Source organism: Corapipo altera, unplaced genomic scaffold (assembly GCF_003945725.1).
Source record: "Corapipo altera isolate COAL_440 unplaced genomic scaffold, ASM394572v1 79, whole genome shotgun sequence".
Classification (NCBI taxonomy): domain Eukaryota; kingdom Metazoa; phylum Chordata; class Aves; order Passeriformes; family Pipridae; genus Corapipo; species Corapipo altera.
The window spans coordinates 244,081-261,536 of record NW_020884927.1 but is presented as its reverse complement, the minus strand read 5'-3'; the positions used below and the strand labels follow the sequence as shown (position 1 = coordinate 261,536).

The 17,456-nt window shown below is 40.4% G+C and overlaps 1 protein-coding gene across 2 annotated transcripts in view; it reads left to right on the top strand.

Moving 5' to 3' along the window:
* The window catches only part of COP1 (COP1, E3 ubiquitin ligase), a 118,000-nt gene that overhangs the window by 5,999 nt on the left and 94,545 nt on the right, over nt 1-17,456 (top strand). For both annotated transcript variants that reach the window (XM_027658493.1, XM_027658492.1), the window contains exons 5-8: nt 514-633; nt 2,628-2,696; nt 11,741-11,800; nt 13,649-13,725. In XM_027658493.1, coding sequence (XP_027514294.1) covers nt 514-633; nt 2,628-2,696; nt 11,741-11,800; nt 13,649-13,725 — 326 coding nt within the window. The remainder of the gene's footprint in view (nt 1-513; nt 634-2,627; nt 2,697-11,740; nt 11,801-13,648; nt 13,726-17,456) is intronic.

Sequence of the window (17,456 nt, the reverse complement as noted above, 5' to 3'; positions counted from 1 at the left end):
TCCCATGAAAATACTCTTTTAAGAGTAGCAGTGTGGGACGTGAGAGTAGAGAAAGTAAGCTGATACTACCTTCTCTGATTTGGATTAAGCATGAGGATTTTACCTATTACTTAGGTTAAAAAAAAAAAATTAAAAATTGAAAGGTGTTGCCACCTAACAGTATTTCAGATGTAATCCAACTAAGCTTGGATAAACGTGGCATTTTTTTCTTTCTCCCTATAGAAACCTGTCCTCGGAAACTGGGGCACAAATCAGATAAAACTGTGGCTGTGAAATAATCTTTTCCCAGCAGCAGTAGCTGTGCTTTCATAAAGCACAAATATATTCCAAATAAGATAAGCAGTTGCACAGTAGGACAGAGGAGCTATATCCTGTACATGAGGGAATTGGGATACCTGAAAACTGTTTTGCAGAGGAATGAAATATTGCAGTGTTGCTTTTAATATCTCTTGCTGGGTACAGCCCTGTATGGCTTGGCCTCACCCTCTCCAACATCTCTTGTTCTCTATCTAGAATGGCCACAGGTGGCAGATAATTCAAGATTTGTTGGGAACAGATCAAGACAATCTTGACTTGGCCAATGTCAACCTGATGCTGGAGCTGCTGGTGCAAAAGAAGAAGCAGTTGGAAGCAGTAAGAAGTTTCTCTTATTTAAATGAACACTTTGTCTATTTGGAAATTTTTTGTTTTCATATCTTGAAGTAAGATCCTACTGCTGAATTAATTGCTCAGCGTTTTCTCGTGTGTTTTGGTGTTTAAAAGTTGGCCATTTTGCTGACCTTTGTAGTGAATGAACTTTTGAGCTGTGATGCCCAAAACTTGCTTATAATGTTGCTGGCAGGGTTATATAAACAAGCAGGGAAGATGGGAAAGGATAAGAGAAAGTGGCCCACAGAACAGAGAAATGCACGTGAAGAGATTTACTAATTGAGGAGTTTTGCACATGTAAATGTCAGATCTTCCTTAGCAATAAGCATGAAGAAATCCAGAATATAGATTAAAGAATAAACTCAATGAGCACGTGAAAAAGATAAGAGCTTTAGGTTCTTTCTGGAACTGATAGAATCTGAATGACAGCCTTTCCTGAAGACTTTTTTTAGTGTTTAATGCTTGAAAGAAAAGTTTAAGTGTTTTGTTCATGAGGCTGGTTTGAAGATTTATACAATATGAAGCAAGCTGTTCCTGTGATTTGACTGAAATGTGGTTGGTTTGGGCAGTTCTCATATATTTGGCTTTTGGTTTCAAGTGACCATTTTCCAGTTATAAGAGCCAGACCTTCTAAATTAAACTGAATTATTACAGAATATGGCCCAGTGGAGTTTGAGTAGGAGCTTAGATTTTGATGGTGCTTTAAAAAAGGTAAGGGAGAGTTGTATTTGGAATAGTTTAATTTATTTACGCTTTCAGAATCAATATTTACGCAGCTTGTGGTTCTGATGGAAGGAAAGGAACCCAAAATGTTTACTGACTACTAGCAAAACTCTTATATTACCTTATTGCATGGGGACTTTTACATTATTTTTTTGTTGTGGTTCCCTGAAGGTATGGTGGGGAAAAAAGAGTAAAACCTCTTTTTTTTTTCCCCTTCAAACCTTTTTGTCATTTGTGACAAATCCAAAGCAAAGAAGGCACAGGACTGAGTGTATGGGTGCTTCTGAGCACAAATATCTTTTAAGGATACAAAGCTAAAAAAAACTCCCCAAAACTGACTTACAGAGCAATTTAAAAACATTTTTCCTTGCTAGTTTTGCTTTCTTCACTCACTGTTGTCACAGGGATGGGGAGGAAGAAAATAGTGCCAGAATAGTAGTAGTCTGACATCCTAATCTCTTCACTTGTCCTGTCATCACTGCCTTTAATGGATTCTGTGTGCTCCTATGCCTTGATCCTTTTTGAGTGTTATTTTCACAGTCCTTTAATTAATAAATATTTTGGTAGGTTGTGAAAATAAGTCTCGGAATGCTGGGATAGAATTAGGGCTATATTAATGCTGGAATATAGGGTTTGGGTTTTTTCCTTTTGTGCTTCTCTTATCTTTCCATGTCCAGTTTTTGGTCCACTTGGGTGAAAATATTAAACTGATGGGTGAGGTAAATTACCTGTTATGGAAAGACTGCAAAGGGATGTTTTAGCTTTATCAGTGGTTTCATTGTTGTCTTCCCCTCTGGAGAAATCTTCAGCAGTGATCTCTACATAAACACAAATGTTAGTTTTGAAGCAGATGGTTTTTTGTTTTTTTTATATATATAAATACTTCATGCTTTAGTATGTTAATCATGAAGTAGATGCTAATGATCTTCCAGGGTAGCAGATGAGTCTGTGAGGAACCTGTATTCCAAAATCAATTTCAGGTGCAGAAGCCAAAGAAAAAGAAAAGCATTTTGACTTATTAGTAAGTCATTAGTGATGCACAAATAAGAACTGTTACGACTTCTGCCTTCAAGTAAAAGATTGTGGAGAGGCGAACAAACCTTAAAACTTGTGAGGCAAAGTAAAACTACCATTTTCTTAAACTGCCTTAAGCTATTTTTCTCTTTTTAACCTCTAAATGGGAGCTGTTTCAGTGCTAAGTGTGGATTGCCGTGTATAAAATGAGTGTTTTTTTCTCTTACCACGTTGTGTTGCAGGAATCCCATGCTGCCCAATTGCAGATCCTCATGGAATTTCTCAAAGTTGCCAGGAGAAACAAACGAGAGGTAACTTGTTTTGTGCTTCAGTGGGTGAGGTGGTGTCTGCTACTCTCTCTCCCAGGGCATTTCTATTGAAGTGATGTGTTAGCCTGCCATTATCTCTGCAAAGAAAAACTCGAGGCGTGTTTGGGGAAATCTCAGGCAGAGGACACATGGGTAGGAAGGAAAATTAATCTCTTTACGTGTGACAGCTTCAATTTTTAATCACTTGCCTTTTTGTCTCACGCTGGTGGAGCATGCGGGGAGATAGTGATTCCTTGGTGTAAATTTACGTCGAGTTCTTGAAACAAGGTTTTTAGATTTGATTTTTAGTGGGTTGTTTTTTTTTTTCTGGGAAAATGGAAAGATGGGGAAGGAGTGAAATTGTTGTCAAGTTTTTTCCTTTAGTGTGTCAAATGCCATGACTAATGTGGTGACGTAAAAGAATGAATATTCTTCGGTTTTTTCCTCATTTGTTCTAAAACGAGTGTCTCAAGAAATATGAGAGGGTTTTATAATCACATAGACAGTCTTTCATGGTTTGGGACTTATCTTTCATAATGTCATGCAATATGTAAACTATAATACCAGAAATATCCCAGAAACCTAGAAAAATGATCATGAAAACAGCAGAAGGACAAGCTCTCCTGGAGGCCACGGTTTCTAAAAAAGATGTGAAGAACATAAGACCCAACAGCATGACTGTTTTAAGGTCAAACTTGAAACCAGGTAAAGGTGATGGGTATAAGAAGCCTTGTCCAGAATGGATTAAGGGTCTGGTTATGGAGCGATTCCAAAGCAAGTTGTTACATTGTCAATGCACCAATGCAGATATTCATGGTCAAAAACAACAAGGGTGGTGGAAAGTCCAAAGAAGGGCAGTAGAGCTGGGGAAGGGGCTGGAGCACAAGTCTGATGAGGAGGAGCTGGGGGTGTTCAGCCTGGAGAGGAGGAGGCTTGGGGGGACCTCATTGCTCTCTACAACTCCCTGACAGGAGGTTGTAGCCAGGTGGGAGTCGGGCTCTTCTGCCACATCTCAAGTGAAAGGATGAGAGGAAATGGCCTTAAGTTGATATTAGGAAAAATTTTCTGCGCTGAAAGAGTGTTCAGGCATTGGAATAAGTTACCCAGAGAGGTGATGGAGTCACAGTCTCTGGAAGTGTCCAAGAGGCATCTGGATGTGGCCCTTGGGAATATTGTTTAGGGGTGATTATGGTGGTGCCTGTTGGTGGTTAAACTGGATGAAGGTCTCTTTGAACCTTGATTCTGTGACTTGCACCTTGGAAACCTTTCCCATCTTATCTGCATCTACCTTTGGCTCTAGTAATAATGTACCAGGATAACATCTCCTTTTAAGGCTAAGGAAACTTAATTTTGGCTGCAAGTCCTCTGAATACAGCCTTTGGAACATCCTGAAAGCAATTGGGATATATAGCTCATTTCAGATCCTCTCTGTCCCTGCTTATGTGTTCCCTCTGCTGCCAAGACTTGCTCTGATGTTATTTCTTACCCCCCCTTTATATTCCTACTTGAAATGCAGACTGTCACATCTCAAAAGACTTCTGTGCAGGCCTGTCACTTCTGTCCTTGCCACAGTGCTCAGTGCCTGGCCTTGCCACTTATTTTGAGGGAAATGAGGACTTGTCAGACTTGCTGCTAGCAGTCTTTCTTTTTGCTCGATAAGGGTAAGAAAGATAAAAACCAGTGGGAAGATGCATGGAAAACACAGACAGGAAAAAACAGTAGGATAGTTTTACATACCAAAATCTGTCTCGGGCAGTTCTTTTTGCCCATAAGGTAAATTAAGCCAGGTGATGCTTCCCTTTTGGTAAGTATCCAGGTCCTCCCTGGAGCTGGTGGAGTCTGTGGCAAGTACTCCTTTCTGGAGGGAATTTTGTGGGGATAATAGAGGAGTTATTATTTGGGTTATGCCAGTGATGATGTATCCAGACCTCAGACAGCCTGAGATGGTGGTTTGGAGGGTGAGAAGGGGGAGTTAGGCGACCTCATTAATGCAACAAAGCAGAGAGAGGTTATCAAAGCTTCTAAATTCACTGTGGTTTGTTTTGATGCTGTAAGAGGTGACTGTTTAAGAAATGAGGATGGAACTCCAGGAACCTGTGGGGACCCTGAAACACTTCAATGTGCTGCACATTGTTGTGGGTCATACAAGCAGGCTTTACTATGGGGAGGAACAGTACTCTTTCCTAATTCACCTGGTTTTATTAAAGATGACTGCAGAATAATTGCACTTTCAGCAAGCCATTACTGTAATGATAAGTTCTTAGTAAATAAAAAAGATTCTAAGCATTACATAGGGTGCTTGTTTCTAATTTTTAGCTTAAATGTTTAAAGGAACATTGGTAACTTTGCTTCCTAATATGCCCCTTGGAAGATTATTTATTGCAAGATTTTATTAACAGGTTTTATTTACTACATACTGCAAGTTCTTACATAGGGACTTGGGTACTTTGTAAGTTAATACAGATATTGCCCCAGAGGTAGTGTACCTGTATAATATATCACAATGTGTTCAGAGCAGATGATTAACCACCTGTAACCCTCCTGGCTTACTTCACTCATAAGTTATGTATTTTTTTTCTCCTGCATTCATAAAATGGTGAGTTCTGAGCATATTGGAGGGGGGTTATATCTAGAAGAAAACTATCTTTATAGGCTTGTACTTCAAAATTCAGAATATTGGTGTAGTCAAGTATTTTGACAAATGCCTCTTTGTTCCACTTTCATAATTTCTCTAGAAGATAAATGTGAGGTTCAGCACCTGCAGGAGTTTCTATTAGAAATCCTGTTTTGATCTGTTCATAACTTTCCAAGACATTGATCTTTCAAGCTGAAATTTACTGCATGGTTTTTTACACAAAGGTGTTTGCAAGTCCTTTTTCTTTTTAAGTTTATGTATTATATTTTGTTTTCATTTTCACCTAGGGCAATGTGGCAAAAAACCCCAAATCCTTGGCAATAGTAATAGGAAAAAAAAATGTCTTACTTTGAAAAAGATTGAAAACAAATGACTAAAGCTTGAAAATACTTTTTCAGCAAAATAACAGATAGTTTTGGAGGGGAGAAATGTATTGATCATCCACAACAGTTGGTAGTCTCTAAGGGAAACTTAGCATGGCTGAGTGCCTTTCCATATGTGTGCACAGTTAATTGAATGCACACTCTCCATTTTTTTGGATTCAAAAAGTCTGGAAGGTCAAGTTTTAATAATGAAATATTGACTTCTGGGGTTTTTTTATTCCTATTTTCCAGGGAAACCAAATGCAACGACCTGTGACTTTTTAAAATCCGTGTTTTCATGAAGGAGTTTTAACTGTGTTGCACAAATGCTTTTGCAGATTTAACTTTGTTAATTTTAAATGTTCACATGTTCTTTCATCTCTAACACTTTGTGAGAGAGCTGATTATATCAGTTAATTCTCCCCAGTTTTATATTCATCACTTTACAAAGAGGCCTTACTAATTGTCTTGTCAGGATTTGAATGTTACCAAATGGAGTTAGACACCACCATATATATCATATAGATAATTTGTCCTAAAACATTGTTAGCTTGACTACCTGATGGTATTTCTGTCAAGTAACACCATTACCTACTGAAGGGGAATGCTGAGCTTAATGATTAGGATCACAAATCAAGTTCTGCAACATACAGGTGCTATTCCCTGGGTGCACTCGTGTTTCTCTTGGCAGCTGTCACTTCATTTTTATGTTCTGTGGGCTTTTTCTTTCTAATAATGTGACATTAAGTCTCTCACGTCTAACAAACAAGACCTCTTTCATGTCTGCTAACGCACAGGGACTGTTTTTTAGGCTGGTAAGCATCCTGGGACAAAGAAATAATCCTGAAGTGTCTCAGGTTCGTGGCACTGAGTGCCTGCTCAGCAGTTCAGTATCATCGTTGTGCCTTTCAGCCTCAGATGCATGTGTGTCTCCAGCTGTCTTCGCTTACTCCACATTGTGAGCATGTCAAATACTAAAAATAAGAGGAGTTATTAGTTATTGTGGGATAATTGCAGGGAATTATAAGCATGAATCCTCCAGGGATGTCATTACCTTGTGTTAATCACTCCACCTGTCAAGACTTGTGTTCTGTGCATACACACATGGATGAACTAATGAGTAAGCAAGAGAAGGTGACAGAAGCAGAAATCAGTCGTGCTCTTATGTTGTCATATAGTCCTGATTACATCCCAGGACTGCTGAGGAGAATTTATACCTATAGTAATCTCTTTCCTATCCATTGCACTTAAATAACTGGTATTTTAAATCTATTTGCATTTCTAAGCTACTGAATGAGAGACGTGAGCTCTGACTGCAGTGATAATAAGCCCAAGGATACAGCGAGTGTGTGAGCAAGCTGGAGATTATCATATTGATATCAGCATAGAATAGCTGATTCTCCTTGCTGCAGTACAGAGGTCTTGCAAAGAATAAGGGGCAGCCTAGAACTAGGAGCTAAGTAGCACCTACATTGCTGTATTAGACTCCAATGCAATTAATCTAATTGTTTAGGCAGCTTTGTTCCTTGCCTCAGATGTCTTTCTCTCGTGACACTTGGCTATCAGACCCTATCACTAAGACTTCAAAGCATAATCCCTCCAAACTGTAGGATTTAAATGAGGGAGAGGAAAAATTGAAGATGTGAAACATATATTTCATCAGGCAGGCAATTCCTTCCTCCTATCCTGGGAAATTCCGTGTGTTAGACGACTCAGCCAGGATTTTGTTCTCGAGCCTTCCCCAGTTATGAGGAAACACTTGCCATTCGGAGGAAGTATTGATCAGAGAGAAATATTCCATGCTGATAAATGTGTTATAGATGGACTGTCCATGTGTCTGAGAGGCTTGGATGCCACATTTCACTAATGAAAGTACGTTGTGGAGGCTCAGGTGTTCTTGTCTTCATACCAAGAGAAACCCTGCATCTCTTTTGACTTGTGCAAAGACTTTGTAGCAGCGAGGTGTTATGTCAAAATAAATGAGATTTGCAATTAAATTTAAAGACTAAAATGTCTCTAAAACCTGTAAATGACCTCCTTGCCGTAGTTGCCCTGTGTAACAGGTTCTGTATCCAAAGCAATAATGGAAAGAAAACACAGAGACAGACAAGACTTAGAGAGAAACTGATCTTACTGTGCAGTTGTCATTGAGGTATGGAATTCTACAGGAGAAATTAATGTCACCTGGTGCCTTTAGGGGAGGTTCAGCTGTTGATAATGAAGTGGACACTCAAGTTTGTTAAAGCAGGAGTTGGTGGAAGAACAAGAATTAGGAAGTGTCCGATGTTGGATGGATGAAGCTATGGGATAAGATGAAAGGTTTATCTGAAAAGACTACCTGATTTATCCTTCTTGTGTGGACAGGTGATACTTTTTCCCCTGTCCTGGTTGGTGCAGTGGCTTTCTATGGTCTGGGAAAACGATGCTCCCTCTGGTAATAGTCTCATCTGTTTGAATCTGTGTGTATGTTGTCACGAATGCGTGAGAAGTGTGGATCAGAACCTTGAAAGGTGTGTGACTGGACCACAATGTGACCTGTGAGCTTCCAAAAGTGTGAATCCAGATGCTCTGTTTGCATCTTGTGAGCTCTGTTCAGCAGCTTGTTGGAGTAGCGTTCCTGGCATCATTTCTGCAGGAAATAACTTTTGCTGTTCTTTCCTTGTGCCTTTTCTAGAATTACAAAGACAGTTGGTCAAAGAGGATGTGACTCCTTGTGCGTTTTTTCTAGCCTGTCTCTGTGGCACTGGGAGGCTCTGCTGAGCTTGTAGATTTTTGCAAACACTTAGAACTGGCACCAGGAGACCCAGCGAAGACTGCTCGTTGTCTGTGCTGTACAAACACAGAGGAGGAAGTTGCTGCTTCCCGAGGGGCCCTTGCTCCAGGAAAAACAGGAAGCTCAAGGATGAAACCTCAGTGCTGTGCCCAGCTGCACTTGTTAGCAGAAAGCCAGCCAAAAACAAACTCACCGTGACCTGGTGCTTAACACTGTGTAAGTCCTTGGTGGCTTCTTGACTTAAACATCTGAAATCCCTTTTCCAGAGATTGTAAGAAATAGAGGCTATTTTGAGGTCATAGCTTTTCTTTTGTGTATATTTGCTTGTGTGTAACATGGGACCACAGTGTTACACGCCTTCTTATTTTAGTTCATTCAGTGGAGTTGAAATTATGAGGTTTAACCACCGAATTAAAACCTTCTCCTTGTCCACATTGGCCTTTTCAGTTCTGGGAAAGCATCTGTGTCTGAGAAGAGAGTTTATAGTATGTGCTTCTCTTTTAACATTAATTTCAGTGGTCATTCTAAGTGCTTTTGCTGACTTAATCCAAAGTTTGACAGGCGTGAATCTGCCCATCACTGGGACAGGACTTGGCTTGCTTTCTGTGCCCAACATAGTGAAAATCAAATTAAGGCCCTTAAATCTGGATATCCTGCAAGGACTCTAATTCATTTAGCTTTCCTTAAATGTCCCTCAAAGGCTGGCAATTATAAATCAGTAGTCTCATTTTTCAAAGTTTAATTGGAATGAATGTGGACTGATTTAAGGTGTTTGATAGATTAAAACGCTTGAGCCAGCACACCAAAAAAAAAAAAGGAAGGTCTCAGTGTGGGCCTTATTAACTCATTTGATGCTGAAGGCATGAGAAGACTTCTCTTAAAATAAGCATGAAACACACTTGCCTGCTTTTTAGACTTGCTGCCATCAGGTAAGTTTACAGTAGGTTGTGACTAGGAGGAAGAATTGGTGAATAAAATCCCAGATCTCATACTCTTGGCCATGTGCAATAGTTAATAAAAACTGGCCAATAAAAGGTCTCTGCTCTTATTCCCATAAAAAGTCTCCTATTTATGTGATGGCAACAAGCATCAATTATTTTTCAGATGTCCAGTTTGGCTCTGAGCCAGTACATTGTAGAATAGCTGTTTTCCTCACTGTAATTTTGGAACTTGTAAGTGGTTTTGTAACTTCTTTTTAAATGGGGTTTATGAAAGTGGGGGACTAATGGTATTTGCTAGAGTTGAGTTCAGGCAGGACCCGTGCTGTGCAAGTGTCACTTAACTTTACCACTAATCTTGGAGCTATAACACCACCTGCTATTCTTGCTGTAGGTTTCACAAGTGAAAATGGAATTATCTGTTATGGTGTAGTGGTTTGTAAATTATCTGTGGCAGTGTAGTTCTAAACCATTAAACTTCTGCTGTCTGTGCCTCAAATTAAACATAAACTGAAACCATCAGAGTAGAGAGAGATTAGGATATATTTATAGTGTCATCTCATTCCAAGGAAGAAGAAGCCATAGTAGAAATAGATGTGGACCCAGCAGTCCTTTTTTGTCCTGTGTTCAGGGACAGAAGCTTTGGTTAGTGTTTAAAAGGAAAACTGAAGTGGTGGATTATCTAATACAGAGCATACATGTATTTGGAATGCTGTACAATAGGAGGGGTGTAAGTTGTGGTTTTTGTTTAGGCAAAACCTTCTTAAAAACTTAAAGAACCAAGTTTAAGCACTTGAGTGAATAAGTCTTTGGGAGTAGCTTGCCAGGTATGTCACACTAAGGCTAATATGTCTTGCTATACTCTTAACTGGATTTGGGCAATTTGATATTCCCTGGTAAAGCTGAAATGACAAAAACTTGTTTTGCCTTTGGAGAATGTGTTGTGGACGCAATGTGTTAAGCTTTCTGTGGACTTCCCAACTCGGCAACAGCTTCTGCTCACAGGCTATATTGCCAGTTGCTAAATTTTTACTGGGAGCTGAGTCAGGTGAACTTCCTTCATGGAGGTGAACTCCAGGGATTTATTTAGACTTGTGCGTCTTGGCGAACCAGACTTGCACTGGAGCTGAGTTTTGTCTGTTTATGTCCAGACCTGGAGCTCTCACCTAGAGAAGTGTGTCTGTTTGGGCCTTGCAAGGCTGGGTTTGGGCTCTGTGAGTGACTGGGTGGGAATGTCTGCTGAATAAGGGTGGGAATTGGGGCTGGAAATGGGATGATGTCCTTGCTTAGGTGTTAATCTTTGTCAAGTCTGTGGCTTCACGGTTGTTAGAGGTGAGTGAAGCCAGGTTGCTGACTGACTGAAAAGTAATTGAAAAACCTGGAAAATATTAAATGTGACACAAAGAAGGGAAAGGGCTGTTGAGAGGGGAAGTCTCCTTCTGACCCTTTCAGAGATAGTCCTCAAATTGACTGGGGTTCATGGTGTAATCCAAGTTAAGTATCACACCTTTGAAAGAAATGCCATGTGGTGCTTGATTGGTGCCAGGAGCAAATCTTGCTCCTAGTCATAATAGGTTTTTTGCAATCCAAAACTTTTATCATTAATTTTAAATTGGCAAATGACAGGTTAACTGCTAGCATGAAAAATACTCTTAAAACCTTTTAGCAAAAGATTTTATTTTTCGTTGAAGGGTGAAGTGATAACTATTACTGTCTTTCATGGTGTTTTTTTCTAATTGTGACAAGACAAGGAAGAATGGTTTTGGACTGAATGAGGGTGGGTTTAGATCAGGTATTAGGAAGAAATTCTTCCCTGTGAGGATGGTGAGGCCCCGGCACAGGTTGCCCAGAGAAACTGTGGCTGGCCCATCCCTGGAAGTGTTGAAGGCCAGATTGGATGGGGCTTGGAGCAGCCTGATCTGGTGGAAGGTGTTCCTGTCCATGGCATGGGGGTGGAACCTGATGAACTTTAAGGTCTCTTCCAACCCAGACAATTCAAGGAGTCTCTCCTTGGTGTTTGTGAGCCAGTTATACCTTGCATGAAAGATGCTGGAGGAGCATAATGGTATGAGTTTGAATAACGTGAGTCTCTTTGTGATTGATATCAAAGTACCTCATGCTCTTGTTTTCCATTGTTTCACAATAACAGCTTTGTCTTGAATGTGGTTTGTGTGCACACTTATGTTAATCTGAGCATTTGAGCCTCCTGCCTGGTGACTTTGGAATTGTGTACCACGCTGGTTAAGATAGTTCAGGCTCCTCTGTGAAAAGACGGCAATTTATCTTGTTGGTGGTGCAGTGGAGATTGATTTAGACTTCTCCCATTCTCTTATCCACAGCAATTGGAGCAGATCCAGAAGGAGCTAAGTGTTCTGGAAGAAGATATTAAGCGAGTAGAGGTGAGGCGCCCAGACATTGTTCCGACTCTGGCAATTTTTCATTTTCATCAAGCTGTCTGCCTTGCTGTGGGGCTGCTGGGTTAAATTTATGGCATTCGAGTCAGTAATGGGAAAATGAACAGATGATGCTCTTTCTTTAATTCCTTCATTTAGTTGATGTGTGGAGGCTGCAGGTTGGTAGCTCTTATATAATCGTTTCTTTCAATTTCTTTGTGTTGGTAGTAAGTATTTTCCAGTAGTTGCTAGAAATCAACAGGCAGTGTATTGATCAGAACCTATGATTTTTGTACGTTGCAGTGTTCTGGCTGTTTGCACAGGTCATTTAAATCTTAGCAGCATGTCACCATTGAAATGGAGGGGGATTGGGGGGTGCACGAAAGTTGTAATGCAGAGACTGGGTAGGAGCAGAACCAATTCCTGCTGCGTGTCCGAACAGATTCCTGCTACCTCCTGATATAATTCACTTATATTCACTCATCCTTAATAATGGGGATCTCTTTTTCTTGCTCCAAATTATACTCCACGTATTTGTAAACCCATCAACGCAGTCCTTTTGTCCTTACTGAGCCCTCAGCTTCCTCTTTGGTCCTTTCCTCTAATCATTCTAGTGTTTAATCTTGGAGTAGGAAGCTGATGTTTCAGGAGTACATCAGACTGCCACCTCTCAAAATAGGATTCCCTTAAAGCTTCTTGGGATTCAGTTTGCAGGTCTACTTCTCTCTTCTTGCTCATCTTGAGCAGTCAGCATGAGCTCCCAACCACTACCCAAAAGCCTTTTAGGTTTCTTCACATGATTTATATGCATGCTGATGAATTAGCAAAATATAAATACAACTGCAGAAACTTCCCATTATCTAATAGCTAACTGGAATATTTTCAGACCTCTTTTCCCTAAATGTTTCTCGAACTTTGGGGAAATAAATATACCTTAGCATGTTTTCTTGAGACTGGTAAAATACATCTTGAGATTTAGGAGAAGCTATTCCCAAAAGCTGTGGGATCCCTCAAAGAATATCCAGCTGCCTGTTTCTCTGCTCTTTAATCAGGGATTTCAGTGGGCTGCAGCTGGGGTACATTCCTGGTGTGTGGTGGTGACCTTGGCTCTGACCTCTAAAGCCTGGGATCTCTCTGGTCACAAATATCCTACTTTCTGCCTAGCAACTAATGGGCACCTAGTGGGAGTTTGAAAGCACAAGTAATATTGTCCTGGACACTCTTTGCTCCCCAGACTAATGAGCTGCTGCATCCTGCATAGCTTCCATTTCCCAAACAGATGAAAGACAGCCTCATACTGGGTACACAGTGGTGACTTAGTCTGACGGGGACAAAGCCAAGTTTATGTGCAAAGTTTGTCTTGTGCAGTTGCCCCAGAGAAGACTGATAGATCCTCTTTTAAGTCTGGGGCACCACCTTTGCCCTGCTGCCTTGTGGCTGTTCTTGCCATGACCCATATCCAGCTTTACTTTGCAGTTGTGATGTTAAATAAGTTTGCACAGATCTCAAAAAAGGCACTTAGAGCTTGCATGCTCTGCCATGTTTAAGGGAGATGCTGGGTTCAAGGCAATTGGTTGCTAACCAAATCTACTGGGTTTTTGAAGTATAAACTCCAGAACTGCCCCTCTTGGGGCAGTAGAATTTTTGAAATCAGGTTGGAATGATAACTGAAAAGAAATTGAAGAAAAATCAATGTTTCGTCACATACAGTAAAGATTTTTAGGTAAGAGTTGGATAAATGTAGACACAGTTGGTTATCTGCTTGGAAAACAAGAAATACTATGTGAACACTGTGTATTAGACATACTCTTCAAGCTTTGCCAGCTTTGCTGTAACGTGGCTTTCTGGTTTCAGGAGATGAGTGGCTTGTACTCCCCGGTCAGTGAGGACAGCACGGTGCCGCAGTTTGAGGCTCCCTCACCGTCACACAGGTATGGAGCTTGCAACTCAGCTTGGACTTCAGGCTGTCCCTATTGCACTGTACTTGCTGGTCCTCCCCATGCCGTGGCCAAAACACAAGCAAAGCTCGTTTGTGAGTGCCATGAGTATTTTTCTGTTCTGTTTCTGATGGATATAAACTTTATGTGAAGAAAAAGCCTGTGAGTCTGCAGCTGAATGAAAAACCTGCTCTAAACCAGATACTGTGGAAAGCTGATGGCTTTAAATGTCATGTGGATTAGTAAACTTGAGTCATAGGCCTTTGCTATGATATGGAATATTACTGTTATTTACATGCTACCTTTTCTGAACATTATGCAGTTCTGCCTGGCGCATGAAAGGTCTTAATTTTGTATGATATTGGTGTCCTCTGGCTTCCCCACTCTGGTGTGAATAGCTAAAGGTACAGGCTGGGGATCCAAATTTAAAATATACAGCCTGTTGATTCTGTTTATCTGCTGTCTGCTTTGATTTAATGAAATGCCTTTCTAATGACATAGTTTCAGTGTGGATTTTTGTCTGAAATATTGCATAGTCTGGTTTCTTGATGACAAAATTGCAGATGTTTCTTCTGTCCAAATTGCATGTGCCAGGATTTGAAGTGCTGTACTTTATAGATGTCTTTTGGTAGTAAGAAAGCTCTGATTTTACAGGGTTATGTTATTAAGTGATCATCTCTCCTATCTCTTAAAAGTAGAGTTCTCTAAACTGTCAACTTCTGTTATAAAACTGTACTGGTAGATTTTTTGCTATTAGCAGTTCTAAACTTAATAGCCCAGGAGTAAGGAAGGAAAAATTATCAGATTTCCTCTCCTACAGAGACTTAGAGTGCTCTGATGAGGAGCTGGGATTTCCTACCAAAATGCTTTTTCTGGACACAGAGACCAGAATCTCCCATATTTCTATGAAGCTCTGGCTGGCCCTGAGGGAAGGGACAGGAATAAGGCCAAGATGGATGGGAACAGCATTTGTAATTCAACTCTTCGCTGCTTCTTTAATTCTTTTTGGGTGCAGGTGTGTTTCTTGACATGGGTTATTGCTGTTTTGCCGAGAAGCAGTTTTGTGAAGCTGATGAGATTCTTGTCAGGTTCTACTAGTTTCCTGGTTATTGGCTATTAAATAGATTGGTTTTGCTCCACGGTACTGATGCTTGAGGAAAACCTGAGCTCTGACTGGGCTCAGTTTGTTATGTGTTGAAGGCCCTCAGGCCTAGAAATGTTGTTTTGTTTTTTGTTTTTTTTTAACAGGAGATTGTTCTTATGAGTAGAAATATATCTCTATTGCTTGAGCCAAGCTAAGTAACAAGGTCCCAAAGAACTCTTTTATCTGTTGAAGGCTGGAATAATGTTTTAAGCCCAAGAGTTTTAGTGAATATTTTAGTGATCCAAAGTATTTTAGTGATTTTTGGATTGATGTACTTCCCCTGGGCTCTCCTGGGAGATGGCAGTGGGTTGGACCTGTGATGGGAGCAGAGGCCACAGGCTTTTTCTTGGCCAACATTTTCATACCTTTCTGGTTCCATCTTGGCTGTGTACTGAACTTTTGGGTTTTCCCTCTGGTACAACACACTAGGGGTTTGATATAATAGGATATTTAGGGGTTTTCTAGGGAATGTGGGATTGCCTTTTTCTCTGAGCTTGAGAAGACTTTATATCTGTTTCTCAATGACATTCCTGTGTTAAGAAGTAGCCTTGAGTGGTGGAAGAGAAACTGGTATGTAGGAAATGTCTGAACAGGCATCAGTTGTTGCCTGACTGCTGTAGCTTCTGTCCCCGCCCTATCCTTGACCATTTTGTGTGTAGTTCAAGTAATAGAATTGGTGTGAATTACCATAACTCAGATTCCAGAAAGGCCTACCACTTGAAATTAATTTTCTTTTCAACATGAAATGTGAGTTTTGAAGAATATCTCAAACTTTGCTCCTTGAAAAGGATGGTGCAGAACAGCTGGTGGGTTTTTTTTCAACTCTGTTAACAGAAATATTTAATCTCAAGAGTGCATTTTAGAGATGCCTTGAACCACTAAGAATGAAATACAAATATAGTTTGAGATGGATTCACTTCCATGTTAAAAAGATATTAAACTTGCAGAGACTTTTTAACTTATCAGTGAATTAAAATGATATATTTAAATTGAAATATTACTTGTTAACATGCTTAACGCCCTGCTAATGAAATATAATTGTATAACACTTTACTAATGTATCTTATAAATAGTACAAGATTATCACAGACTGGAGATGAGATGAAGAAAATTTCTTTACCCTTTGAATTTAAAGTTCAAGAAAATAGAGTTCTTTGGAATTTAGTTTTATCCGGTCTCTAGTGACTTGCCCTTATTCATCTACTCCCCCTAAATCACAGGCTCGCTTCATTAATTTTCTGTTTCTTTTCATTGTTTGTAGCTTTTTTTTTTTCCCCCCCTCCCTGTTATTAACATCTTCCAAATGTGAAATTACTGTGCCTGCCCCCAGCTTCCTTCAGAGGTTCTTTAGCAGCAAACCGAGCCCAGCCGTGGTTGCTGAGCACATCCTCGGCTGCGAGGGACACGTGTTTTCTCTTGTGCCTACACAGGGGATGATGAAATATTAAATTGGGTAATAGCACAGGGCTTGTTTACAGCGTTGCAGATTGCTGGGTTTGTGTACTAATAGAGAACAAGAGGGGCAGAATAAGGGAAGAGAACAAATAGTTCTGTGTGGGGTTTGTTTTTTTTTCCGAGCAGGCGCTCGTGCTATTTCTGCTCCCAGTAAATGGTGCAAACAGGAGATAGGAATAAGCAACTTCCCTGTGACTGCTGTTCAGCAGTAACAGCAATAACAAACCGTCACTAATAGGAGTTTCTGGGGGAAGATTCTGATCTGGAAATGAGTTGCTTGGTAACTCTGATTCAGTTATCGAAATCCTGATCCTCCTTCCCTTCCATTTGTTCTAATTACCCCCTCCCACCCCTCTAATGGGGTTTGTAGTCTGCAGGTTGCTGTGTTTTTGTTGCTGTTGTTCCAAGTTTTTAAATGTCACGTTGGGGTGGCTGAATTTCCTATCAGAACCTAACGTTACAGCTTTTAAAAGAGAACTGAGAGGGCACTTCTGTAATTTTCTGATCACTTGCTTCCTGTTTTTTGAAAGGAGAAACATTCAAGCATATCCCAGTTAACTCAGCTACAGGCACTGCACAGAAATGAGTTTGAATTTGTATTCTGGTTAGGGGGGTGACGTCTGCACTCTTGAAGGCTTTACATCACCAGACAACCTGCAGCAAAACGAGACCAGACACTATAAGTCTGTGTGTTTTGCTGTTAATTGCCACTGTACCTGTCTCAGAGGGAAGCACTTTTTCATCGCTTTCCAGCCAAGTGTGTTATTCCTGCTGTTCCTGGCAGGATCTGCTGTACATGTTTCATTATTTCTTGTGGCCACATTCTAATTTAAAGTTCATTGTCCCCAACCATGCCTCTGAAACAACAGCTCTGCTGTTTTCTCCCTTGCAGCAGCTTGCAGCAAGTAATCATTTTTATCCCTTAGATTTTCTTGGTTTGCAGCTTTTGTCTTGCCTGGAACAGAATTCAGTCAGTCTCAACGTCCAAGTTAATTGTTAAGTCTCATTAGTGGTTATCTCTCATCTTTCTGTTTCTCTCCACTTCCAGGGGAGCTTGAAAACATTCTGAGAAACATTTAAGCATTAGTACCACTGTTTCATTCTTCTGGACTTAACAGGTGCCCCA